The 25,713-nt window shown below is 37.9% G+C and overlaps 2 protein-coding genes across 10 annotated transcripts; one reads left to right on the plus strand and one right to left on the minus strand.

The window, feature by feature from the left end:
* Positions 1 to 554: 554 nt before the first annotated feature.
* RMI1 (RecQ mediated genome instability 1) lies at positions 555 to 12,341 on the minus strand. Of its 5 annotated transcripts, none has more exons than XM_066367885.1 (5): positions 12,267 to 12,341; positions 10,984 to 11,105; positions 9,580 to 9,662; positions 6,122 to 6,256; positions 555 to 3,704 (listed from the first exon to the last, which is right to left on the minus strand). In XM_066367885.1, the coding sequence occupies exon 5, from the start codon at positions 3,666 to 3,668 to the stop codon at positions 1,830 to 1,832; it is 1,839 nt and encodes a 612-aa protein (XP_066223982.1). In that variant the 5' UTR covers positions 3,669 to 3,704; positions 6,122 to 6,256; positions 9,580 to 9,662; positions 10,984 to 11,105; positions 12,267 to 12,341; the 3' UTR covers positions 555 to 1,829. The 5 variants fall into 5 exon arrangements, with proteins under 5 accessions (XP_066223982.1, XP_066223980.1, XP_066223983.1 ...); XM_066367883.1 differs by lacking the exon at positions 12,267 to 12,341 and adding an exon at positions 11,852 to 12,022; XM_066367886.1 differs by lacking the exon at positions 12,267 to 12,341 and adding an exon at positions 11,734 to 11,755.
* Positions 12,092 to 24,244, plus strand: HNRNPK (heterogeneous nuclear ribonucleoprotein K). Of its 5 annotated transcripts, none has more exons than XM_066367892.1 (17): positions 12,094 to 12,231; positions 14,046 to 14,122; positions 14,227 to 14,315; positions 14,773 to 14,870; positions 15,576 to 15,632; positions 17,064 to 17,107; positions 17,985 to 18,057; positions 18,535 to 18,606; positions 19,104 to 19,217; positions 19,533 to 19,661; positions 20,275 to 20,582; positions 20,717 to 20,771; positions 21,082 to 21,165; positions 21,434 to 21,449; positions 21,528 to 21,610; positions 21,994 to 22,163; positions 22,890 to 24,244. In XM_066367892.1, exons 3-17 carry the CDS (start codon positions 14,258 to 14,260, stop codon positions 22,921 to 22,923), a joined length of 1,395 nt encoding a protein of 464 aa, XP_066223989.1. In that variant the 5' UTR covers positions 12,094 to 12,231; positions 14,046 to 14,122; positions 14,227 to 14,257; the 3' UTR covers positions 22,924 to 24,244. The 5 variants fall into 5 exon arrangements, with proteins under 5 accessions (XP_066223987.1, XP_066223989.1, XP_066223986.1 ...); XM_066367891.1 differs by lacking the exon at positions 12,094 to 12,231 and adding an exon at positions 12,467 to 12,584; XM_066367890.1 differs by lacking the exon at positions 14,046 to 14,122 and having other exon boundaries at positions 12,092 to 12,231.
* Positions 24,245 to 25,713: the final 1,469 nt, after the last annotated feature.

Genomic DNA, 25,713 nt, shown 5'->3' on the forward strand with positions numbered 1-25,713 from the left:
CACAGAGATGGAGTACAAGAGAACAGGTAGAGGAAAGACAATGCCATCTCATTTAAATCTCTTGTAGTAAAAGAGCTATTCAAGTATATAGGTTACAATTATGGTATACATCTGCAAAGTCCATGTTGTTCCTTGAACTCTTATCATTCTTCCAACAAAAGATTTTTAAAATATTTTTCTACTACATCTATATCATGTCTATATATGTATCTTACTTCCAGATATTTTCCTATTACATTATTTTAACTGAAACACATCTTCATTGTATTATTTAAATATTTATGTTTTACAGTTCCAGACTCTTAAAAAGCTCAGCAGTGGAGTATCAACCCCATGTGTTAAAGTTCTGGGTTCAATTCCTGGTTAAGGCACACAGGAGAGGTGACCATCTGCTTCTCCCCGCCCTACCCCCCTCCATCTTCCCCTCCCACAGCCATAGCTTGATTTGAGCATGTTGGCCATGGGTACTGAGGAGCCATCTTCAGCCTCCACCTCAGGTGCTAAAAATAACTTGGTTGCATAAGGCCCCAAGTGGGCAGAGCCATCAGCCCCAGACCCGGGGAGGGGGGGGGGATTGCCAGGTGGACTCTGGTCAGGGTGCATGTGGGAGTCTATCTCCCCTGCTCTCACTTCAAAAAACAAATAAGCCTTATCTTTCTAATGTGATCTTTAAATAGCAAAATGGGAAAGAGGAAGTTTCTTTCCCTTTAAAAAAGAAGTCAGTACTTTCAAAGAATAGAGGCTTAACATGTAGAGCGAATTCAAAGAGGGGATAATGCTTTAACCCAAAACTCTGAAATACTAGACCTTATATGTTTTCAAAATGTCATTTAAAATAACTCTTTAGCCTGACAAGGTGGTAGTACAGTGGATAGAGCATCAACCTGGGACAATGAAGACCCAGGTTTGAAACCCTGATGTCACAGGCTTGGGCACAGGCTCAACAGCTTGAGCGCAGGGTGGCTGGTTTGAGCATGGGATCATCAACATGACCCAATTGTCTCTGGCTTGAGTAAGAGGTCACTGGCTGGGCTGGAGACCCCCAGTCAAGGCACATATGAGAAAGTCATCAATGAGCAACCAAACTGCCATAACTCCAAGTTGATGCTTCTCATGTCTCTCTTCCTGTGTCTGTCCCTGTCTCTAAATAATAAATAAATAAATAAATAGTTCTTGAAAATAAGGTTTAACCCCTCAATATAGTCTCTAAAATGGTACCTTAACACAATATTTGTCTTAGATATACCAGACATTTACAATCAGCAAAACAATTTGCATCCGAAAGCCTGACATTCTAACTTACTGGTTTTTCCAGTAAATTTTCCAAAGTATAGTATTATAAACAAATCTTTTTGAGTACTCAACATATTAGAAATACAACTACCTATTTAAAATTGTTGACTTTTTAAAAATGTTTATTGATTTTAGAAAGAGAGGAAGAAAGAAACATCGATCTGTTCCTATCTGCACCCTGACCAGAGAATGAACCGAACCTGCAACCTCTGACCTTTGGGATGATGCTCTAACAGAGCTACCTGGCCAGACCTAAAATTGTTAACTTTCAACTATGACACATCAGTAAACATCGTTACTTTAGCAATAATTTTATGTGAAATGGTGGAAAACAAATTTCTCAGTAACAGCAAATCACCAAGTTGCTTCATCTAATTTTTGCTACAAAAACTTTATTAAAAATACCTAACCACACAAACATGATTAAACATTTTTAAGTAAAATTGAAACAAGTTGTGAATTTTTTTTCCTTTTACAAGTTTTAAAAATAAAAGGACAAGTTCTAAATATTTGTTTTCTAATACTATTTTAGTAAATTATTTATTCAATCGCTTCTTTAAGTTCTCAAGGTGTTCCACATTAACATCTTGTAATGCCAGTACTATTGCTTTAGACAAGGAGGGATTAAATGAAATAGTCATTAGACAGCACAAATCTATTAGATCGCGTTGACATTTCTGCAAACCTTCCAGGAACTTTTGGTATTGAAGAGGATCCTTTTTTAACTTTTTCATCTCTGGTACCGAAAACCCTATCAGACTAGTAAGTATTTCATCTACAAAGTCTACATCTAGATATGCAGTACCATCAGAAATCTTTGCTGTTATACTCCAAATGCCACCAGAACCTGAAAGATTTCCAATTAAGGTAACAATAAAGGCTTTGACTTTCACTCTTACAACTTCCTTTGGTTTGCAGGCCATTAGAACAGACAAATAGATAAAGGGTGGAGAATATAAATCCATGGTGAAAGACAGATTAGTGCTGTTGTCTAATCTTAAAGAACAGTTCTGTAAATGGTGATCATTTTCATTAGGAATCTGTGAACTCTTTTTTGGCACATAACTGATCAGTTCTCCATTTAATATTTTATTATTTGAGGAATGCACATCTGAACTGTTGATGGTTCGTCTTACTTTATTATCTGTCTCTGAGTTCTTATTGTTATTTGTAAAATCATGGGCTAAGGGTACATTATGATGAACTAAAAAAACACTACTGTTGTGATCCCTAGCAAAAAAACAACTGGATTTGTCTTCGTTAATTTGTTCAGATGAACTGTTTTCAATCCAATTATCATTTCTATTTCTGCAAATCAAAGAAACATTATTTAAACTATTAGGATTATGTGCAGATCTGGCTGTATGTTCATTTGTGATTCTGTTCAAAGTCAATGGCTGCAATTCTTTAGCCTCCACTTCTTCCTTCTGGACAGCTTCTTCTAAAAGCAAAGCCTCTGCTAATGAACAGTCATCTAATTCCCCATCAATGAAACACACAGATGGATTTGGTGGTTTTTCCTTTGGTCTTGAAGAAATAACAAGTCCTGCTTCAAAACTTGACTGTCTTGTGCTGAAACATCTTTCCGAGGAAGTGTCATTATTCGCTGAAAGCTCATTATTTTCATCAAGACTTGCCAAGAGTTCTTCATCAGAAGGTCCTAACATAAGATCTAGATCATCTGCATTTCTAGGGATGCTTTGGTTAGAATTTGGTATGGCTGAAACAACAGGATCAGATTCCCCAATTAATCTTCCAAGTACCTTTTCTTGAGCATATTCCTCTAAAAGAGCATCTACTTCTCCCCCCAACACCTTCACATTTTCTGGTTTCAATAAGAGAACACCAAGACGGAAAGAAATAATTCCATAAATCAAAATTTTTGTACCTGGAGGAAGATGACTATGAAGAGCTGGAATAGGCTGATATTCCATTCCCTGTACTTGTACAATTCCATCAGTTAGCTGTAGCATCAACATTCGTGAAGACTTTGCTTCCCAAGGTTTTTGGGTTACTTGTGTTTCAGCTGTAATTAGCTCATTCATAGTATTCTTGCCTCTCAACTTTTGTATCTGGGAATATGCAGGCTGACTTACATCAACCAATGAATTAATCTGCATAGCAAAATATCCATTCAATTCTCCTTTTGGAACGTCTAAAATGCCATCAGGTAAAAGAGGATGCTCCAAATCTTTCAGGTCAGTAAGGAGCCATTGCTCAAAAACTTGTTTATTCAGTTGTGCCTGACTCAAATTAACATCGTTTTCTTCTTGGATCCAGTTAATACAAGCTTCCAGCCACATTACAGGTACTTGAACATGCCATGTTGCTGAAAGCCAGGTTTCAACTCTTAATGCAGTATTAGCTACACTCATTTCTTTTAAATAGAAGAAATATTATACACCTGTTACCTAAAAACAAAAAAAAGTGTAATTCAGTACACTTAAATAGTCTCTATAATTCTGTTTAATGCACAAACACAACTACACACTTTTGATTTTTCTCATTTCAGCATCTTAAAATTCTTTCACTTCCTACATATCCAAAATTCAAATACCACAAGTAATTAGATGGTACAATGAGAAGAGTAAAAGTATGAAAGCTAGCTCAAATTATAAGTTGCCTGACCTAATACAAATTTCTGTTAACTTTTCTAACCCAGTTTTTTCATCTGTAAAATGTCAATACCATCAATCTTACACGGCTGTTGTGATACATGATTTACATTGTAAAACATAACGTCAGACCTATGAAAGAAATGTAGTAAATATTATTAAATAATATAATAATCAGATTTTAATAATTTAAAATTAGTTAAGAATCTTGAATTTGGGTCTCAGAAATATACTAAACTCTAATAAAAGCAGCCTCCTAACTATTAAGGCAAAAAAAACCCCAAAAGAAACAATATTCACTAAGGCTATTTTCATAGCTATAATTCATACTCTATTAAAATATACCATTGTGTTTGACCATGTAACACTTAAACATGTAGTCTAAGGATAAAGTTATAACAAATAAATTCTGAGTTGCAATAAAGCACCTTATTTTTTTTTTTAGATATTCATTTGAGAGAGAGAGAGAGAGAGAGAGAGAGAGAGAGAGAAGGGTGGAAGAGCAAGAAGCATCAACTCCCATATGTGCCTTGACCAGGCAAGCCCAGGGTTTTGAACCGGCAACCTCAGCGTTCCAGTTTGACGCTTGATCCACTGCGCCACCACAGGTCAGGCACAATAAAGCATCTTATTTGTTTAGCTAAATAATTCCAATAGTCTTACTAGGCAAATATACTTCTTATTTTCTTGGTATAATAAAACAGTAAATACTAATTAACTCTGTGTTCACAAAAATACATTTTTTCCTTTTACAGATAAAAATATCTTTGATTTAGAATTATAAAAGTTTTCATGCATACATAAGAAAACTTGCCATCTGGCCCCGGCCAGTTGGCTCAGTGGATAGAGTATCAGCCTGGCGTGCAGACGTCCCAGTTTCAATCCCTGGTCAAAGCACATATGAGAAACAACCATCTGCTTCTCCTCCCTTCCCTCTGCCCTTTCTCTCTCTCTTGTATTCTTGCAGCCAGAGGCTGGATTGGTTCAAGAGTTGGCCCCAGGCACTAAGGATAAACTTGGTTATTCAAGCATCAGCCCCAGACCAGGGTTGCTGGGTGGATCCCAGCTGGAGTGCATACAGGAGTCTGTCTATCTCCCCTCCTCTCACTTTAAATAAATAAATAATATAAAAAAAAGGAAATCTGCCATTTGGAACAGGAGCATAGGATATGACAGGACTTGGAACTGGTTGTTCATTGGAGTACTCATAACCTCTGCTGCTCAAATAGCCCTGGAACTACAAGAAACAGTAAAGGTTGTAAGAGGAGGCTGCAAAAAAGAATCACTAGCCTATTTTCATGAGTGCAAGAGTTTGATGGTAGGTTTTTCAGGTCCCTGTTATCAATAAGAGTACAGCGTAGGTAATACAGAATTTTACAAATGGAGATGAACAAAAGCAAGTGACCATGAGAAACTGACACACTCTAAGTTTGTTTTCTAGTCTATATAATACTTACTTCATGGGCTACTATAAAAATTAAAGGAGATCAGAGGACAGAGGGCAGGGCACTGGCCCAGGCACAGATACTGGGCAGCTAGGTCAGCCAACCCAAGGGGCAAATCCAGCCATTTAGGCCACTCATCTCAGCCTCAGAATCACCACCTCTATGATCAGTCAGTCACAAGGCATCCAGTCACGTGTCCAAGGCCCACAAGCGGCCAGAGGCTGAAGCAGGCCAAAGTAGCTCAGGCTAAAATTAAACAGTATCACCCGCAAAAGCAGATTTAAAGGCCAAGGAAGCTGGGGCTCTGGTTGCCCATGGCAGTGGCAGCACTGAGGTAGAGGAGGATAACCAGAAGATAATCCCCCAGACCTACTTTCTGGCAGAAAAAGGATGAAGTCCTAGACATCCTTTTGTCTTAACTGTGACTTCAGCCAGAAATCTATGAAAACTACCACATAAATAGATAAGAATGAAGCACCTGTTTCACAGATTGACATGTCAGATGCCTTCATGGAATATGAACCATTAGCAAAGCTCGAGCTATTTCTTGTGAAAAGGCTTTTAAATTATTTCTGTGTATTATATGGTGGGTCCCTTCACTTTATGAATAGCAAATGATGTGTCTTTGTAGAAATTTAATTGGTGCATACATTGTATCGTTTCTATGTCTTTCAGCTCAAACAACATATATATTTAGTACTTTTTCTTTCTTAGATGTAATTAAAAAACTAAACAGTTTTTTAAAAAAAGAAAAAGGGGTTGCCTGACCTGTGGTGGCGCAGTGGGATAAAGCATCGACCTGGAATGCTGAGGTCGCCGGTTCGAAACCCTGCACTTGCCTGGTCAAGGCACATATGGGAGTTGATGCTTCCTGCTCCTCCCTCTTCTCTCTCTCTCTCTCTCCTATCTAAAGCGGAAAAAAAAAAGGGAGGGCGGTTAAATTTTTTTCCACTAAAGCTTTCTTGAAGGCCAAAGGCTTTATCTATGAAAAAGTAGTAAATACTTACTTGCAACCTGTATTAAGCAGCAGCCAGACTTAAAATAATACCTTCTGTCTAAGGGTTAGAACATGACTACTAGTATAATTGTTTGGGCTGCTTTTAGTTTCCCTTAGGCAAAATTACTAGTTGACAACTCAAGAACTTATTACATGTTATTAGTTAAAAGTAAGCTCCTTTATGGCATAAAAAAGAAGAGGTAGGAGAGCCAGTAAATAACCTATTGGTTGAGAGTGCACCTGTAGTGCCAATTATTTTTCACTTACAAATTCTGTGACCCCAATAAATTGAATTAAAAAATAAAAAGAGTGGCCTGGCCTGTGGTGGCATAGTGGATAGACTGCCGACCAGGAATGCTGAGGTAGCTGGTTTGAGACCCTGGGCTTGCCCAGTCAAGGCACATATAACAAGCAATCAATGAACTAAAGTGAAGCAACTATGAGCTGATGCTTCTCACTCTCCCCACTCCCTGTAAAATCAATAAATAAAATCTTATAAAAAAAAATTTAAATAAGCAAAAAATAAAGAGTAAGAGACTCCACTTGTTCAAAGGAGCTGCAAACTCACATTACTAAGTATAAATGTCACAGTAATGATTCAGTTGTTTACAAAATGTTTTATCTTAGGAGTACATTATAAACCCTTAAATTATTACATACGGCCATATAACACAAATGCTATTTTCTATCTGCATCTGTTAAATACTAGGAGATAATACTGTTGATACTTCTAGGAGGTAAGAAACAGTAAGAAAGGAAAAAAGACTGAATGGCTGTGAACTGAGAAGATCAAGACTAATCAGAAAATGAAATGAACATGGATAAATTTCAGATATTAATCCTATAATCCCAGCAGGTACAGCTGTATAAACACAGCTTTGCTGAAAATAAAAATTAAGACCTCCTTCTTGTAAGACTTTAAACTTTTTACAAAATATTTTTACATCTGTAGTATTACCTAAATTTCAAAATAATTATGGCAGGTAGGTATTGTCATGTATTTGAAAGAGAATGAAAGAGGCATGAAGATTAAGACATAAAGATCATAGCTAGTAGCAGACCTAGAAACAAGATAAATTCTGTTAATCTCCAATTTCTCCATTTCTATGCCTTTTTCTAGACCCTGTTTTCTTTTTTAAGATTTTATTTATTGATTTTACGGGGGGGAGGGGGTAGAGAGCGAGAAGTATCAAGTCATAGTTGCTTCACTGTAGTTGTTCGTTGCTTGCTTGTCATATGTGCCTTCACCAAGCAAACATAGCATTTCAAACCAGCAATTTCAATGTTCCAAGTCTATGCTTTATCCACTGTGCCACCACAGGCCAGGCTAGATCCTGTTGATTTAAGTGGAAAGAAAAAGTAGTAGTACAGCCAGTCTCTTATCTATATATAAAACCCACTTACATATAAAACTTACTCATAAGGGGCTATTCTATAAGCACATTACACTAATAAAATGAACAGATTTGTCAGATCTCATTTAAATAACAAGCTCACCTAGTGCAGTCTAAATTATTTCATTTACAAAATCAAGTGAAAGAAAAACTGATCACCTAATGCATCTATCTTTATGACAGCTTCAAAACATTATAATTACTACTTTTCCTTTGTTGTAACTCTAAAAACACCTTATAATTTTAAATTTTCAAAACTATATCACACTGACATTTTAGGGTTTATGTATGTATTTTAAAATATTTTATTTATTTCAAACACACACTTGTTTGTACTGAACATGCCGAATTACAAAACTTTCAAAAGACGGTGGGGACAGATTCTGAGAAACACTGCTCAACTAAACCGTAACTAAATTGTTCCATTAATGTGTGGCAGTGCTAATTAAGAATTCTCTCCAAGTCCTACCTTCTAGGAGTTGAATCTCCATTTCTGGAACTAAATGACATCCTATATTTTTATAGTATTATCACAACTAGGCAAAGAAAAAAATTCCAATGACCAAAATTCCAAAATATAACCACAACCTATTTAAAACAAATGTGTTAAGAAGCATTAAACATTGTGCAAGCACTCAAATACAGCTAATATCAGCAATTTTACCAAAGCCAAGAACTTTGAAGGAAAACTGCTATATGCATATTTGTTGCACAGAATTCTTTAGGTAATAGCAGAACGGAAGGTATATTGATCTCAATGTGAATAGTCCCCAAACTGCATGTAAGAACAAATGTAATAAAAAAATAATAATCCACATACAATAAGATTGTTTTTCCTACAAGTTACAAAGAAAAGTTTATAAAAATTTTTAATCAAATGAAAAAAGTATTATCATGTGGGATCTATGTTATAAAATTTAGATTGGGTTTCAATAACCGAGCCCCTTAATAATTTAGTAATTTCTATTACCTGCATCTTCCTCAAAGAATTCCTAATGTTTTTGTTCCTCCCTTTTTCAAGAAATCAAGTAACCATAGTTACTGCAGGTAGGAGCAACTCAGAGGGGAGATGTTAGCTAGGGCAGCACAGTTTCCCATCCGCTTATACATAAAAAGAGCCCTGAATCCTCAAAAGTATGTGTTTTTTAAATTGTTAAGAAATCCTCATACCATACGACCCACTTCTTTTACTTTCCCAAATTAATCTTAAGAAAACAATCAGGAATGAAGACAAATATTTATGTGCCAGAATGTTTATCATTATTTTTCTGTGTGGGAAAAAAATAAAAACAATCTATGAAATGGAAGGTGATAGCATCTTTAAAAAACATTTAAAGGACTATTTAATAACATGTTCATATTTTATTTGTTAGGAAAAAGGCCAGATATAAAACTGCATATGTATATCTTAATCCCCACTAATTTTATAATCATGAAATAAAAATTTAACAAATTGACATTTTGTGCATGCTAAACTTGACTGACCACAATACACATTCTAGATCTTGATTGCAGGAACTGAGAGGAAAAAGAATAGTGTAGGAAAACTCTATCATTCACCAATAAGACTTAAGCATATTTGATTTATAAATTAATTTTCAGTCAGTCTCACATATTTCAATTTTTTAAAAAACAGAAAAAGAGGTAGAAGTACCATCCTCTTGGACATTTTATATCACATTCAACCAACAGCTGAAATTTAAAAGCAATAACAAATATTGAATTCATAATCATTCCATGTTTTCCTCTATCTGCATCTAAAAAATAAGGGTAATCTGTTTAAATTCATTTGGAATGACTTCAAGGTAATTCCAGAATTTTGAAAAGGTACTCACTGAAAATTATGGGTGAGAAGTATATGTAATGACTGAGATCAGAATGAAGTTATCCGTGGAGGTATTTGTGGATCTCTCATAACCTAATGTAAGGAGAAAACAGAAAGAGAATAGGTTTATTTCTAATAGAATTTTAGTCCCAACTCTACTGTGTAAGCTCAGACATGTTCTTTAGTTTCTTTTAGCCTTAATTTCTTCATCCATAAAACAAAGATGACCACAGCTTATTCACAGAACTGTAAATAAACATTAAACTGTCAGCACAGGTGTGGTACATAGTGGAGAATTCAGGAAATGTTACTTTAATATTTTAAATAATCATTCAGCTGAACAGTATACTACCTCAATTATCTTAGCTTATCTAAGAAATTTCCATATCTAAATAATACTAACTTTTAATTCATTGGGAGTCCAAAATGATCATACAATTAATTACACAAAACAGGAACCACTTGAATGTATTGATGAAATTGGCAAGACATTCAATGAGCGTAGGTATAAATACAGTTTGGCTGAAAACAATAGAGGATGAAAGGATGGAGAAAAAACAAACTCCTATAATTTAAAGAATAAACCTAAAAAAGGAAATTATAAGAGGTAAGGAAGAAAACAAGTGGAAAAGGAAAAAAAAAACTGACAACAGCATCTAGAAAAGACAACAGCTTTCTTCAGTTAGGATCCAGTCCGAAAACAGTAAAACTGGGAGTAAAAAGTTCCTGGATAGGGCTGTTTACATTCCTGTTCATCACTACTTCTCAAGGCAGAAAATGATGGCTGCGACAGAAATACTACTTTGAAAGAATTAGTACAGTAACCCTGTATGTGCCTATTAGTGTTAGTGAAATGTCCAGATTTTAAATGACAGATTCAATTAAATGTTGCAAATCCTAACTGGCAGATTAAATCTCTACATTCCAAATATTCCCAGCCCCCACATTCGTTCAATTCTTGGTTTAACATTCAATAAAAATCGTAACTATAAATCATAAGCCCAAAAGGTGAGTTAAGTTTTACATCTCAACAAAGACTTATATACTCTTCATGGTTGGGACCATTAGAAAAACTACACTGCCACTTAAAGAAATCTTTATTATAAACTCCACAATCTCAGATTCTGGGCTTTAAGAGTATTTAACTATCTATCCTCCCAGCCAGTAAATAAATGGTGCTTCATGAAGTCCTCAGTTCTAACAGGAGTTTTCTTCCTAATTAGGCAAGTAAAAGATAAAGGGTAGACGAAATTACAGTCATTTAAAAAAGATGCCGGTTACTTCTATTTTGCAAATTATTCACGAGGGAAATCAAGTTACAGATTTGAATCATTAAACTTAACATTAAAAATGTAAACGAACATAAAAGTATCCCACTAAAGGTGGACTTGGCTCTGTGTGTAAACTACAACACCTTTAAACTTCAACGTGAGTTTGGGGCTGTGGAGGAAGGCTGGAGGGCTGAAGAATCTTGATGTGAAAATTGGGTATTACCACGCCTGACGATTTCCCGGGTTTGTCACGATTCGGCGGGACCTTAACAAAAGAAATCATCAAAGTTTAGCACAGCGGCCTTAAAGTAACCAAACGCACACAAAAAAAGTCGAGTCGACTGAATACGCTAAAATGGTAATAATGTACTAGTGGGAGAGGTGTTTGATGGTTTGATCACTGCCAATACCCTGATACTCTATAAACTCTAAAGCTTTGAACGAACGGGACGCGGGTGTCTAGACGTATTTAGTAGGTATTTGCATCATTTTGGATGAATGCAATACTACTTCCAAAAAATTTTCAGACGAATGCAGCGATGACACTACAAAAATACTCGCAATACAGGCCTTAGTAACAAAAAGTAAAAGGAGACAAGAGAGGAAAAAGAAAGGTCTCTTCATAACGGAGAACCCTGCGGAGACGGCTGGCCTTTTCCGGGAGTGCTGGCTCAAGGTCGGAGCCAAACGGCCACGCTCCCCAAGACTCCGAGACTCACCACCACAACTGCGCGGGCCCGCCCGCGTCGCCCGGGACCGATCCCGCCCGAGCCGCCCGCGGCCACGAACCGCCAAGGCGCCCCTCGCTCGGCCACACCGGCCGGGCGCTGCGGCCCATCACAAAGGCCGGCTGTCCGTGGCGTGGGCCTGGCCGGCGGGCGGGCCGCACTTACCGACCCCGCAGCTCGCCTCGCAACCGGGCAGCCCGGGAGGGAGACGGGCTGCGAGGAGGGAGGGCGACGCGAGTGTGCACTGTGGAAACGGGGGCACTCGTCTGGGCCTACCAGCGACCTGGGAGTCCCGCCTTCCCCTCGCGCTACAGCAGATCCCCGGCCGCGCGACTCTGAGAACAGGAACCAAAAGGGCGCGCGCCCTAATCCAATTTTGCCTCTTCCCGCCCGAGTTGGCGCACGTTCACGCCCCTCCTCCCAGCCCAAAACATTCCTCCTGGCCCGGAAAACGCCCCTTCCCCACCTCCCGCTTGCGCTTGTGAACTATCTTTAGTTCTCGCGAGAGATTCCCCCACCCCACCCCGCCCCAGCTACTGAGTGCGCGGACGGGAAAGGAGGAGGGCGCTCCAGGCGAAATCGCTGAAGACGCCATTATTCTCTGTTTCTCTGCTGCACCAACTTCGACGTCTTGCTTACGTCCCGCTTGTTTACGACCTATAGGTAATTAGGGTTATTGGGGCTTCGGTATTACGGACGCAGGTAGGGGACTGGCCTTCCTAAAGGCTGCGGTGACTTATTCCAAGTCCGGTTTTCCTTGGGCCCTTAGCGGCCTCACGGCCTAAAGGGAGGCGCCGGCGGGAGGCGGGGGTGTCGCCTCCCTCCTACCTTGATTGACGCGGGCTTAATCCAATTGTTCGCCCTGGTCGCGCTCCTGAAATTCGAGCAGCCAATCCGGCGCGGCGGCGGGGTAGGACAGCGCGGGAGGCGGGGGAGAACGGCAGGGCCCTGTGCTTGTTCTGTCTAGCTGTGACCGGTTGAGGCTGCGCGGCGGCATAGGACGGCGGCCTCGCGCGGTGAGGAGCAGGGCTAGGCAAACGGCGCGTGAGGGCGAGGGTCGGAGACCAATTTTCCCGCTTGAGGGAGGCGTTTGGGGGCTGACCGGTGGTTGGCGGATTCTCAGCGAGGGAACGTTGCACGGTTCCCCTCCCCCCACCTCCGCCATTTCCCTGAGCGTGTATCCGCAGTCTGCGTTGTGGTACTGGAGGCTCTGGGCTTTGTGAGGCACGTAGCCTGTAGGCTGAACTGCAGTTTTGTAGTCTTGGAGACGAGGCTTCTTTTGGGGGAGAAGAGGCCGGCGGGCGGGACCCGAGGGCGGGAGAGAATGCAGTTGTCTTTTGTGTGGGTCCCGCCGCACTTGGGCGCTCCGCGCCTGGGCTGGGGGCTGGAACGGGGGAGGCCGGAGGGTCGGGATCGGCTCCCGTTGCTTTGTCTCTCCCGCGGAGGGGGGGAGGGTGCGGGGGATGAGATCTCGGGACCGCGTGGTGGGTGGGGGAGGGGGTCGGCGCTCGGCTCCGCCTAGTAGCACGTAGTCGCCATTACACGGGCCGCCATTTCCTGTCGGATCCGGGAGAGGAGAGGTGCGGCGCGGCTCTGTGCTCTCGCCTCTGGCTTTTTCTGCGCCTGTTACTCGGCTGTAGCCGAGCCCGGTATCGGGCGTGGGGACGGGAATGCATGTTTCCCTCGGCTGGTTGTGCGCGTACTTAGTGGTGGTTGCGGTTTCGGTTAGTCGGCAAACATTATGGAAGAACGGAAGGCATAAATGTTCCTTTTTTTTAAAGAGCTAAACCACCTAGTATCCCTCCCCCCGTTTTTTAAGCGGAGACTACACGTCACCTCTTTCTTGCAGTCCTGAGAAGGGAGATAATATGCTGTTTGCAGTCTGGTTGTAGAGGTGTGATTGTTAGATTATACCCTTTTTAACCTGATGTTAAGTATCGGTAGTGTTCAAGGTCTCCATTAACTGCTGAATTATCGAGTAGAATTGGCATGTGGGTCTGCTCTTAAATCAGTCAGATGTAGTCCTCCAGTAGATTGACCCGATTATTCAGTACGGCTTGAACTTGCCTTTATATTTGGAAACTTCCGAGGTTTTACAAAATAGCAATTCCAGTCCTAATGGGAAGAAACCCAAAACGGTTTAAAATTTTAATAAACTAGTTTTGTTTTGGATCTTTGTATAAATTACACTTACGGAGACAAAATTGAGGTTCGTAGACTGATGTTCTTAGGGTCTTACAAGTTTATCATAGAAAATAACTAGGTTTTGCGGTGGGACTAGATTATTGGCTTTAGAGAACTTGGAAAAAATCAGATTTAGATTGTTTGGGATTTTTTTAGCTGATCATTTGGTTTTAAGACCCTAAAATGGAGAAACAAGTTTTTGGAATATGTCTTAGCTGTGGTCAGATGAGTGTTTGTTAGTATCCAGTAATCAGGAACCGAAAGGAAAAACTGATTTATGTTGGTTTTTGTAGGCTACTGCAGCACTAGGCTGTCAATTGGTCCTGCCCAGAACACTTCAGTTCTGCTCTGCAAGGACATATAATAACTGGTACGTTCTGGAAGCAGAGTCATTTCTTTTAATATTTAGTGACATGCACGGCTTTCCAATAAGCCAAATATGTACTAGTCACTTTACCTTTTTTTTTTTAACAGATTGGTGTGTGTGTATAAGAAATCCAAGAAAATGGAAACGGAACAGCCAGAAGAAACCTTCCCCAACACTGAAACCAATGGCGAATTTGGTGAGAAGATATTTTAATCATAACAATTTTATACTTTTGTTAAATTCATTATTGTGTGATTTTGTTTAATCTGAGATCCCTGAGTTACATCCTGGCTTTTATGAACTAAAAGTAACCAAAACTTGTTAGGTAACTAAACTAAGACAAAGAAAGCCAATAAGTAAAATAAATTTTTTCTTTTACTTTGAAATTTCTGGTCGTTTGAAATATTTTGTCACTGTATTTTCTGTTTAGAAATTGATACTGCTAACTGAGCACAATGTGATTCATATTTAAAGACCCAAGAATTTGAATGCCTTTGGCCTTTTTTATAAATATGTATTACAAACAAATCTTTTCAGAAAGAATGTAGTTGCTTTCTCTAACCTGTTAATTGAATTAAAACGTAAATATAATTCAAGGTTTCTTTTCTTGAAAATGCTGATACTTTTTTGACATTTGAACTGTTCATTTCTAGGTAAGCGCCCTGCAGAAGATATGGAAGAAGAACAAGCTTTTAAAAGATCGAGGAACACTGATGAGATGGTTGAATTACGCATTCTGCTTCAGAGCAAGGTATTCATTTTATTTTTGAAAATGATTCTTACTCCACCTAAACTTGTATAATTTTATTAACCAATGTCACCCCAATGAGTTCAATTAAAAAGTTTTAAATAAAATTGAATTTAAAAGAAAATGGTTCTTACTATAGTAGAAATTAAAATAAGTTCTGGTTTGGCCCTTGGGGAAGCTTTAAAAGCCTTAAAAGGTTGAAGAATATGAAAATTTTATGTGGGTTTAAACAGACTTGCAGACCTGTGTTGGCTTTGTTTTTTTGGCTAACAAGTTGAAATCCCTTAATATATTGAGCCACTTAAAGGTCAAACCAGGAGAAAGGGTGCGGGTGATCCTTAAAGCATTAGTGGGTCTTAATTAATCACATTGTGAATTTGTTGGAAAGCAGTTTGGCTGTTTACTAATATTACCATATTACTAGATCACAATGTGAAGGTATCTGCTGATACTTAAATTGTTGTTGCTGGTGGGTGCTATAAAATTAATCAGTGCTTAGGTTTCACGTTCTGTGTATTCTGACATTCTGAATATTCCAAAACTCTTGTCTTGGTGTTGAGACCCCAAAATGCATGTTGGCCCTTGAATTTTTTTGTTTGTTTTAGCTTGATGATTTTGATATTCCCAAATAGATTTTGGTTTTTTGGTTAAAGCTTGAGAGCACAGGAAGGAAAGGGCAAAACTAATGTGTCTTTTTACTCTCTCCAGAATGCTGGGGCAGTGATTGGAAAAGGAGGCAAGAACATTAAGGCTCTGCGTACAGACGTAAGTATTAAAGAGTTTAAACTACTACACAAACAGCTTCAGTTTGTAGAAATTTAAAGAGTTGCATCATAGAAATCATTTAATAGTTTAGATAAAAAGCCATTTATAATTGATTGCATAGATAACTTCAAGGTTTGCCATTCCTGATTTAACAAAATTGGGGTTGGGGGTGTCTATATTACACCTCTTTGCTTTCTAATAACTTTCCACCAAATTATTCACTTCAAACAAGATAACATCTTAATTAGAAATAACAACAGTGTAAAAACTCTTGCACCATTTCCCACGGGTGTGAATAAATTACAGGGTTACTGAAAACCATTTCAGGTGGCTGATTAAACTCAGAAATTTTTATTTCCTTTTTTAATCGTCCATCTGTTATTTAACAGCTTACAAATGGAGCACAAATTAATGTTGAGCTTGCATGATTTAAACATGGGTGAAGAAGAGGGTAGGCACCCAAGATTGGGAATCTGTCTGCCAATACCAATGATTTGTTTGAGCCTTCATATAGTGGGTTGACTCTTGTGATTAGACACATTAAATGTTGGTATCACTAGAAGTAAGCATATTTACAGGACTTGGCTACACCTAAATTCCTTCAAAATTTTTCTTATAGTGAACATGCTCTTAATGTTTTCTTGCTAAAATAAGGCAAATAACTTTGTGTTGAATACTTATTTGATAGTATTTCATTTCTCTCTTGGTCACAGATCTTTGTATGTTCTTCTTGATTACTGTAAACTGAACTTAAATTTTTTAAATTTTACAAACTTGCCTATTAGGATCTAGGACTGCATTTTAAACCTCCAGGAAACCAACTAGACTTTTAAGAGTTAGGGCTTTTGGTGGTGTGGGAATTTTTGTTTTGTCTTTTATAAACCTCTCTCCTCTTAATCCAGATATTCTGTATAATTATCTGGGTTATTAATTTCCCCATTTCCTCGAGAACTTCAGTAAACTGAGTCATGACAGGTTTTGTGTCTACCCTCATGAGCCAGCCTGCTACTGAAACATCGTTTGTTTTCTTTTTTTTTAATAGCTAGTACCATCATTTAAGGTCCTTAAATGTTAAGCCACAGTCAAATATAGAGAAGTCCATTATTGTGTTAGTCTTCAGAACAACTTAAACTTGTTTCATTAATTGAGAGTATGAGTATAGTTTGTATTAAATTAAAATTTATTGCTTTTCCCCCTTTTCCCTCTCCTTGTTTTTTTGGCCATATATCTCCGTTGCCCATGTACTGGATCGACTTACCCCTGCGTTGCCCACCATGACGTTGGCCCATCCGCCCCTGAACGCCCATGTGAAAACCCTGGTTGGCTATGCCCAAAAATGTGCTCGTTGCCAAACGGGTACCATACTTGACAACTTCTGATTGAATGCCCATGCCCAATGCCAACATCCACGAACGCCAATGACCAATGCAGTACAATGCCAGTGTTTCAGTCCCAGACAGCAGTGGCCCCGAGCGGTATGTCCCAACAGTTTATGCCTCACTGCCTGATTAGAAAGAGAGAAATGTATTTTATTACCTGCCTTTTATATAATTAAATAGTATCCCCTTTAGACGGTGTATTGTTTTTCAAGTTTCTGTCTTATTTTCCCCATTAAGTCTTTTTGTCACTGAACTTTTACCGTGAGTTGCCCACCCAAACGATCCACTAATTTTATTTCGATGGAAGGAGCACAGCTTCAAGTGTTGCATATATGCTGCATTGTAAATCAAATTGTTACCAAAATAGTCTCTCGCTCTGTCTTTGTGGCCCACCTTGCTTCCCAACATTGCCTGTTCATAATTTTTTCTGATGAAATGCTAACTCTGGTTCACTTTCCTTCACTTCTCATTTGTATTGTCTTTGTTTTGTCTCGCATTTGTATTTGTTTTCTTGCAGAGCCCATTAGTAATCTAATTTCTAACTGGTATCCATAACCTTACTCCAAATATAATGTTCACCACTTGCATATTCCCCCCACTTTGCCTAAGAGAAGGTGTGCCAGTTTTACCAATGTGTAACAGCGAGGGTATCCTTAATTAACTTAGTGGTGGCGGGGAACATGAGTATTCAACTCTGCTTCAGTTCTGGTCAATTTATTGCCCACTTAATCTGAGCCCTTCCAAGAGCCCATTCTCTCTATCTCTGCAAGTTTTCTAATATTGTTACCATGTCTGTATTGGGCATAAAACAAAAATGCATGTGTAAATCTATAAATAGGCTACTTTAAAGATGGGGAGTATTAAATGTATGTTACCTCTCTGTAAAAGTTTGTATGACTACTGGTGGTAAACACAAAACTCATTTTTCTTTTTCACTTTTTTTGTACTATCTGGTATTTGTGATGTTTGACAGCATATTGAGTATCAGTGCTGATATTGAAACAATTGGAGAAATTCTGAAGAAAATCATCCCTACCTTGGAAGAGGTAGGCTCATTTTTTTTATCTATTTGCCAATTGTGGGGGGGGCTGTTTAAAGTATGTTTTATTGGGCACAATGGGGGAAGGAGATAATTTGTAGCAGCAGCATCTTACAACCTGCTCCATAGTGTGCAGGGCTACTGTACTTGTTTTAAAATGTAGTCTGGGCACTCCAGAGTTAATAGGAACTGTCTGTAGTCATGTACTTTTCATGGGTTTAGCATAAATATTAAGGGTTTTAGTTTTAGAGGAGGCTGCTGTTGGTTTTTAAGTTAAAATATTGAGTGTTAGACTACTAGAAAGGACTGTTCAAAAAGCTATATAGAAGAATGTGTATTTGTAGATTAGCAGTTTCTTAGTGTAGGTTAGCAGTTATTTAATGATAGAGATGTGAAATACATTGTAGTAGCTTTACCAATATATGCGACAATAGCCTGATCACACTAGACACTTAACCTATTACTCTTATTTTTCTACTTTCAGGGCCTGCAGTTGCCATCACCCACTGCAACCAGCCAGCTCCCGCTCGAATCTGATGCTGTGGAATGCTTAAATGTATGTCATAGTGCCATTGAACCCCACTGAAGTATGGAGCCTGGCCCATAGGATCAATTTTGTTTTTAACATAGTGTGCTTTTCCCGTCTGTATAGCAAAAGGCTTAAAAACATGATAACTGAATGGTCTTACAACGCACTGTTGACCCTGCTCCATGCTGCAGTGGGAATTAACTACATTTGCAAAGTGCTTTGCAGTCATTTATATTATGGTGTTATTTTAATGTTAATAATAATAATGTGGTAACAGCGACATGCTAAGTGGCTGCAGTGTGGGTATGGTGTTGCAGGACCTGAAAATAAAATAGTTTTTTAAGGTGGTGCAGAATGTCCTTTTTGGGCCTGGCTATTGAGGATAATAAGCACATAACTGGTAAAGTTATTAAAATATAAATTCAGGTTGCTCACTGCAACAGTATGTTATGCTTACAGCAGATAAGTGTATTGTTGGGGAATCTTTAATTTGAAACTAAAATTTTACAATTCTCCCTCTATAGTACCAACACTATAAAGGAAGTGACTTTGACTGCGAATTGAGACTGTTGATCCATCAGAGTCTGGCAGGAGGAATTATTGGGGTCAAAGGTGCTAAAATTAAAGAGCTTCGAGAGGTAAAGGCACAGTTTTATTTTTCCTATTAGAAAATAGTTTTTCATATAAATGGGTCAGTGGACTTCTCATCCTTTCCTGAGGCTCCTCATCCCTCCTATATTTAGTTTGCTGTTAAAATACCACAATAAGGCCTGGCCATGTTACTCTGCCAAAAATTTTTATACCTAGATTCACTAATGAGATTAGGGGCAGGGAAGGTGGGTGGTGGATTTATTTACTTAAGGCTAGTGTAAGTACCTGAACCCTCCTAGATATGCTAGCCTCTTCTGGTGCACTCTTTTTATTTCTTTTCATTTCTTTTTAATTTATTACAGAATACTCAGACCACAATCAAGCTTTTCCAGGAATGCTGTCCTCATTCCACTGACAGAGTCGTTCTAATTGGAGGAAAACCTGATAGGGTTGTAGAATGCATAAAAATCATCCTTGATCTTATATCAGAGGTACCTTCAGAATATTTTTCTTTACATTTAATTTCATGAGATAAATAGGTGTCAAAACATAGTTTCAAAATGTTTAGTCAAATGTAAGTCATCTTTCACTTTAATTTAGAAATAATTTGAGAGCATGGAGAGTGGTCAGTTGATTGTTGGTGAGATTTTTATAGCCTTTTTATCTTTCAAAAAGGAAGTTGGTACAGTACTAAACTGCATAGCTTCCCAACTGATAGCATCAGTATAGGTCATGGGCTTACTGAAGATACTGGTCCTTCAACCCTCAGAATGGTCAATTTTTCATAAACCCATTGTGAAACATAAAAGGGGTTTGCAGTCCCTTAAGATCTTAGAGGTAAAAATAGCAAGCTGTTCATTTCTTCCCCCACAAGAACATTAAAGCTCAATTTTTGTTGACTCACCAAAAATACTGTTTTTGTTGTTTCTCACAATCCTTTTTCCAACTGTGTCTTTACCTGTGTTCCTATCCTATCTGAAGTACCTCCCAATGGGGAAAAAAAGACTTAAATGTTTTGTTTTTTTAAAAAGAAAAGAAAAAGGCTGTTTATAAACCAAGGCTATTTTTCTTTGGTCTATAATATTGCTGTGTGTTTTGTTCCAGTCTCCCATCAAAGGACGTGCACAGCCTTATGATCCCAATTTTTACGATGAAACTTATGATTATGGTGGCTTTACAATGATGTTTGATGACCGCCGTGGACGTCCCGTAGGATTTCCCATGCGAGGAAGAGGTGGTTTTGACAGAATGCCTCCTGGTCGGGGTGGGCGTCCGATGCCTCCTTCTAGAAGAGATTATGATGATATGAGCCCTCGGCGAGGACCTCCTCCCCCTCCTCCTGGACGAGGTGGCCGGGGTGGTAGCAGAGCTAGAAACCTTCCTCTTCCACCACCACCACCACCTAGAGGAGGGTAAGTTTCTTTTACCTACGTTTTATTAACATGCAAGAGGCTGAACTAGGAGAGGGATGGATAGGGTAGGGTTTTTTTTATCATATATGTGACATGTAAATAAGTTGAGATTACAACCAGTACTGTTCTTGCAGAGATCTAATGGCCTATGACAGAAGAGGAAGACCTGGAGACCGTTACGATGGCATGGTAAGAATTTTCATTTATCCACAGTATGTATTGAGGGGTCTTAAAGTCAGGTGTGATTAAACATTTTGTTCCTCAATACTGTTCATTGAAAAGCTTGTCTTACAAAGGAACTTCTGAAATAGCCACTTGTACGTGATTTTGGTTGGTTATTGGACTATGAAGACTTAAATTAAGCCATCATTATTTCCAAAAATATGTGATTGCTGCCGATTTATGTATTAGTGATGTAGAAATTAGGTGTATAAGATTAGTAGCTCTGTGACAATAATACAGTGCCAGGTCATGTTAATCGTTCTGTCTCTTAACACAGGTTGGTTTCAGTGCTGATGAGACTTGGGATTCTGCAATAGATACATGGAGCCCTTCAGAATGGCAGATGGCTTATGAACCACAGGTTGAGTATCATGAGTTTATACTTACATCAATAATAATGAAGATGTTTGCCTACTCACCAATAAGTGTCTTCTTTCCCCTTTCCCTTTTTTAAACGCTTCTTTAAATGCTGTGTACCTAAGTGGTTTCTTGCCTTCTGAATATACTTAATAGGGGAGAATATGGGAGGATATTGGCTTCCTAAACTGAAGGGCTTTAGGAATGTTAAAAGTATCTGAAGAATAACCTTGAAGGCAAAGTAATTTTCTTTTCTTTTTTTCCAATTTTAGGGTGGCTCTGGATATGGTAAGTTTTCTCCTTTGTGAAATCAAACATTATTTCATGCTTTTTGTGAATGAACTTAATGCTCACTATTTAAATCAGATTATTCCTATGCAGGGGGTCGTGGCTCATATGGTGATCTTGGTGGACCTATTATTACTACACAAGTAACTATTCCCAAAGATGTAAGTATCTTTACTGTATACAAGGAACATTTAATGAACATTTTAAGTTCTTTAACTTTAAAAAGGTCTTATTCTGTTTTAGAATTAAAACTGTTTTTAAGGACTTCAGTGAGGTGTTGTAATCTAGTTTGAGATTTTTGTCAGGTGATATCCAGTACTATCAAAAGTGTATGTAGAGGGTTTTGAGCTCTTGATTCATTTATTAAGGAAATAAAGTATAAATGCATTGTAATCTAAATCATGACTAGTGGGGCAGGTGGGTATTAAAAAAATCAGTGTAAATAACTACACAAAGTTAAAACTCCTGAAGTTCATTAAAACTACAAGTAATGCAGTTTCTTTTAAAGTATGTTATAAACACTTGTTTTTGAAAATCTTTTCAGTTGGCTGGATCTATTATTGGCAAAGGTGGGCAAAGGATTAAACAAATTCGTCATGAGTCAGGAGCTTCTATCAAAATTGATGAGCCTTTAGAAGGGTCCGAAGATCGGATCATTACCATTACAGGAACACAGGACCAGATACAGAATGCACAGTATTTGCTGCAGAACAGGTCAGTTTAAGTTGAGCTTTATGTTAGCCTACACATACTAAAACTTTAAGAAAGCTTTTCTTCTCAATTGATTTCTCTTTTAGAAGCCATGGTGTCTCAACCTTTTGGGGACCTAACTTCTATACATTCTAATAGCTTTGCTTTAATTTTCTTCTGCTTTCTTACTAAAAACGGAGACATTCAATACTAATCTTGCTGGAAGAAGCCTTAACCAAGCAAACTTCTCATTTCTCTGGTGAAAACTGCTGCCAAAACCACTTGTAACAAATTATACAGAGCCTGTAGAAAATATAGAAGATCAGTGGATGTTGGTCTAGTTCTGTGTGGAAGACTAGTGATTTTGTTGTTTTTAGATAACTAAATCGACAACAAATCACAGTCTGCCATATGGCACAGGCCATGCCTCTACAGGACAAATGAATGATTGGTGCTGTAAAATGCAGCATTTCACACCTTACTGGCACTTCTTGTCTTTTCTACCAAATATTAACAACTTTTGGTTTCATTTTCTTAATTCTGCTCTACTAATGTCTGGTTCACTATTAATCATTTTTTCTTGAATTTTACATTGTTCTAATTTGTTAATTGCTAATGTTTTAATTCTCATTTCTAATTAAAATGGACATGCTTATCGTTTTAAGTTAGCGTTGAAATTGTCTTAATGTTGATTAAGATGTTACAAACAAAAATTCTAATTCGTACTTTTTTTTTTCTTTTCTTTTATAGTGTGAAGCAGTATGCAGATGTTGAAGGATTCTAATGCAAGATATTTTTTCTTTTTTATAGTGTGAAGCAGTATTCTGGAAAGTTTTTCTAAGACTAGTGAAGAACTGAAGGAGTCCTGCACCTTTTTTTTTTTATCTGCTTCTGTTTAAAAAGCCAACATTCCTCTGCTTCATAGGTGTTCTGCATTTGAGGTGTAGTGAAATCTTTGCTGTTCACCAGATGTAATGTTTTAGTTCCTTACAAACAGGGTTGGGGCGGGGGTGTGAAAAACTAACATTGAAATTTTGAAACAACAGCAGAGTGAGTGAATTTTCATTTTTGTTTATTGTTGGTGGTTTAAAAAAAAATTCCCCCTATGTAATTATTGTGAACACTTTGCTTTGTGGTCACTATAACATTTAGGGAGGGGGGTGGGACAGGGAGGAAAAGTAACAATAGTCCGTATGTCCCTGGCATCTACTCAGAGCAGTGTGCAGAATGTAATGCTCTTTTGTAAGAAACGTTTTATGATTTTTAAAATAAATTTAGTGAACCTATTTTTTGGTGGTCTTTTTTTTTTTTTTTTTTTTTTTTCAGATGGTCATTTTTGAAATGGCCGAACTCCCCACCCCAAAACTAAACACTAAGTTTGATTTTCAGCTCTGTTGGACTTGAACTTAGGCAAAAATATCTTGGCATATTCAGTTCTGGTGATTTCTGGATGGTTTGAAAGTCCATTATTTGGGAAGAAATTTCATCGTACACATTCATGCTTATAATAAGCTGGGGATTTTGTTTGTTTGTTTTTGCAAATGCTTGCCCCTACTTTGCAACAGTTTTCTATGTTTAGTAATTGTGAAGAACCAAGGTGGGGAGCAGTACTAAAAATAAAGTAACGGTATATAAGTATATACCAGAATTGTGATGACAGCAAGTTTTATTAATTGGAATAATACTTGGTTATGGAAGTGACTGATGCTAAATAAATTGATTATTTTTTATTAGATAATTTCTCACTCATAGACTTAAACTGTCAGCCTGCCTACTAGTGTCTATTAGTTAAACTTTGTAAAATATATATATTCTTGTTTTTCTCCATTGTATGCAAATTGAAAGAAAAAGATGTACCATTTTTTTGTTGTATGTTGGATTATGTAGGAAATGTTTGTGAACAATTCAAAAAAAAAGATAAAAAAAAGTTCCTGTGGATGTTTTGTGTAGTATCTTGACATTTGTATTTAGTTAAATTCACTTCCAAATAAAACTCCCATAATGCTAGATTTGATGTGTGCCCAATTTGAACAAGGATTGACACCTATAAAATTTGTTAAAATGTTCCTCTTGTAAGGAAATACAATAATCTTAAATTATATATATTTTTTTGTGTGTGTGAAGTGTTTTTCTAGCATTTATAAATGAAATCTGGTAGGAGTGGTAAATACAGAATGTCAGTAATTGGACTTTGTGGAAGGGGGGAGTGTAGCATGAGAACTAAATCGTGCAGTTTTGCAGGTCCTACTCATTACCTATGTGAAATTTTGAGTTTCTTAGGCTTCTATGTAGAATAGCTCTAGTTTGATGTTCCAGAATATTGCAGTAAGGTAACAAGTATGGTTCCTGGCTCTGAAATATGTAAAATACAGCCTGTTGACCTTCAATTGTCCAGAGGCATACAAAGTCTATTACATGGGAAGGGATTCATGGATGTGGTTCTTTTGGGGGGCGGGGAAGACGTGTATAAAGAGTAATGTGAACTGAGCAGGTTTTTTTAACTACACAAATGATAAATATGCCGTTTAAGGCAATTGTATTTCAGTAAAGTTCCCTTTTTAGGAGAGAAAGATTAAGTGTTCTCTTTGGTGAGTGTATGGTGTCATGTCATGTCACAATGAATAAGTATCCTGTGGTAAGGTTTCCCCAAAGGTGAAATTAGTCTGAATTGCCACGTTGGTGTTACTTAGCTTCCCCCTTGAGTATTGTGAATATGGGTGAGTTGGAGTTGCTTAGGGTAGGTAAATAAAGCCTGCTGATGTTGAAATGAGTGCTCCCAAGAGAAAAAGCACCAGTGATGACATTTAGTCAAGTTATTCCTAGTAAAGGAATTAATCCCTAGAAAAAAACACGAGTGGTTTTCAAAGCTTTCAGTGATCATTGAAAATTTAGTATGTAAATATGTGGACTTAGCTGAAAATTTTAGTTTTTGCCTTTTACAAAAAATTCAGACTTAGAACACAACACATGCATGTAATAAAGAAGTGGAGAATCGAGCATTGATAAGTTGGGTGTACAGCTGAGAAGGAAAGGCCTTTTGTATTGTCACTATCCTTGGTGAGTGGTGCTTGAACATGGGGAAGTTTAGAATTCACTAAACAAATGCAACATTGAACCAACTTTGTAACAGTTACATAAGCTGATTTATTGAAGATTAAAAAATTGAAACAGGCTCTGGCCTGGTAGCTCAAATTTAAGAGTTGTCAAATGCCACAGTTGTGGGTTTGATCCCCAGCCAGGGCACAAGAAAATCAGCCAAGCAATGCATAAAAAGTGGAACTAGTCACTTTCTCCTTCACTCTCTGAAGTCTTTTTTAATTTTTAAGAAACATTTTAAAATGTTTATAGCTTTGACAAGTTTTTGCTAAAATACCAACAAACATTGGTAATGCAGCTGCACCAAGGTTTTACAGGAATGAAGACATTAAAATCTTTCCTACTCAAATTTTAATAGTTTGCCTTTACAATGGGAAATATTTTACTTGATCAAGCAGTTACTCCTAAATATTACGAATATCACTGAAATACATAGAGTGAACCTTAGGGAAGGGAACTATTGTCAAGCAATTTTTCT

This window comes from Saccopteryx leptura, chromosome 2 (genome assembly GCF_036850995.1).
Source record: "Saccopteryx leptura isolate mSacLep1 chromosome 2, mSacLep1_pri_phased_curated, whole genome shotgun sequence".
Classification (NCBI taxonomy): Eukaryota; Metazoa; Chordata; class Mammalia; order Chiroptera; family Emballonuridae; genus Saccopteryx; species Saccopteryx leptura.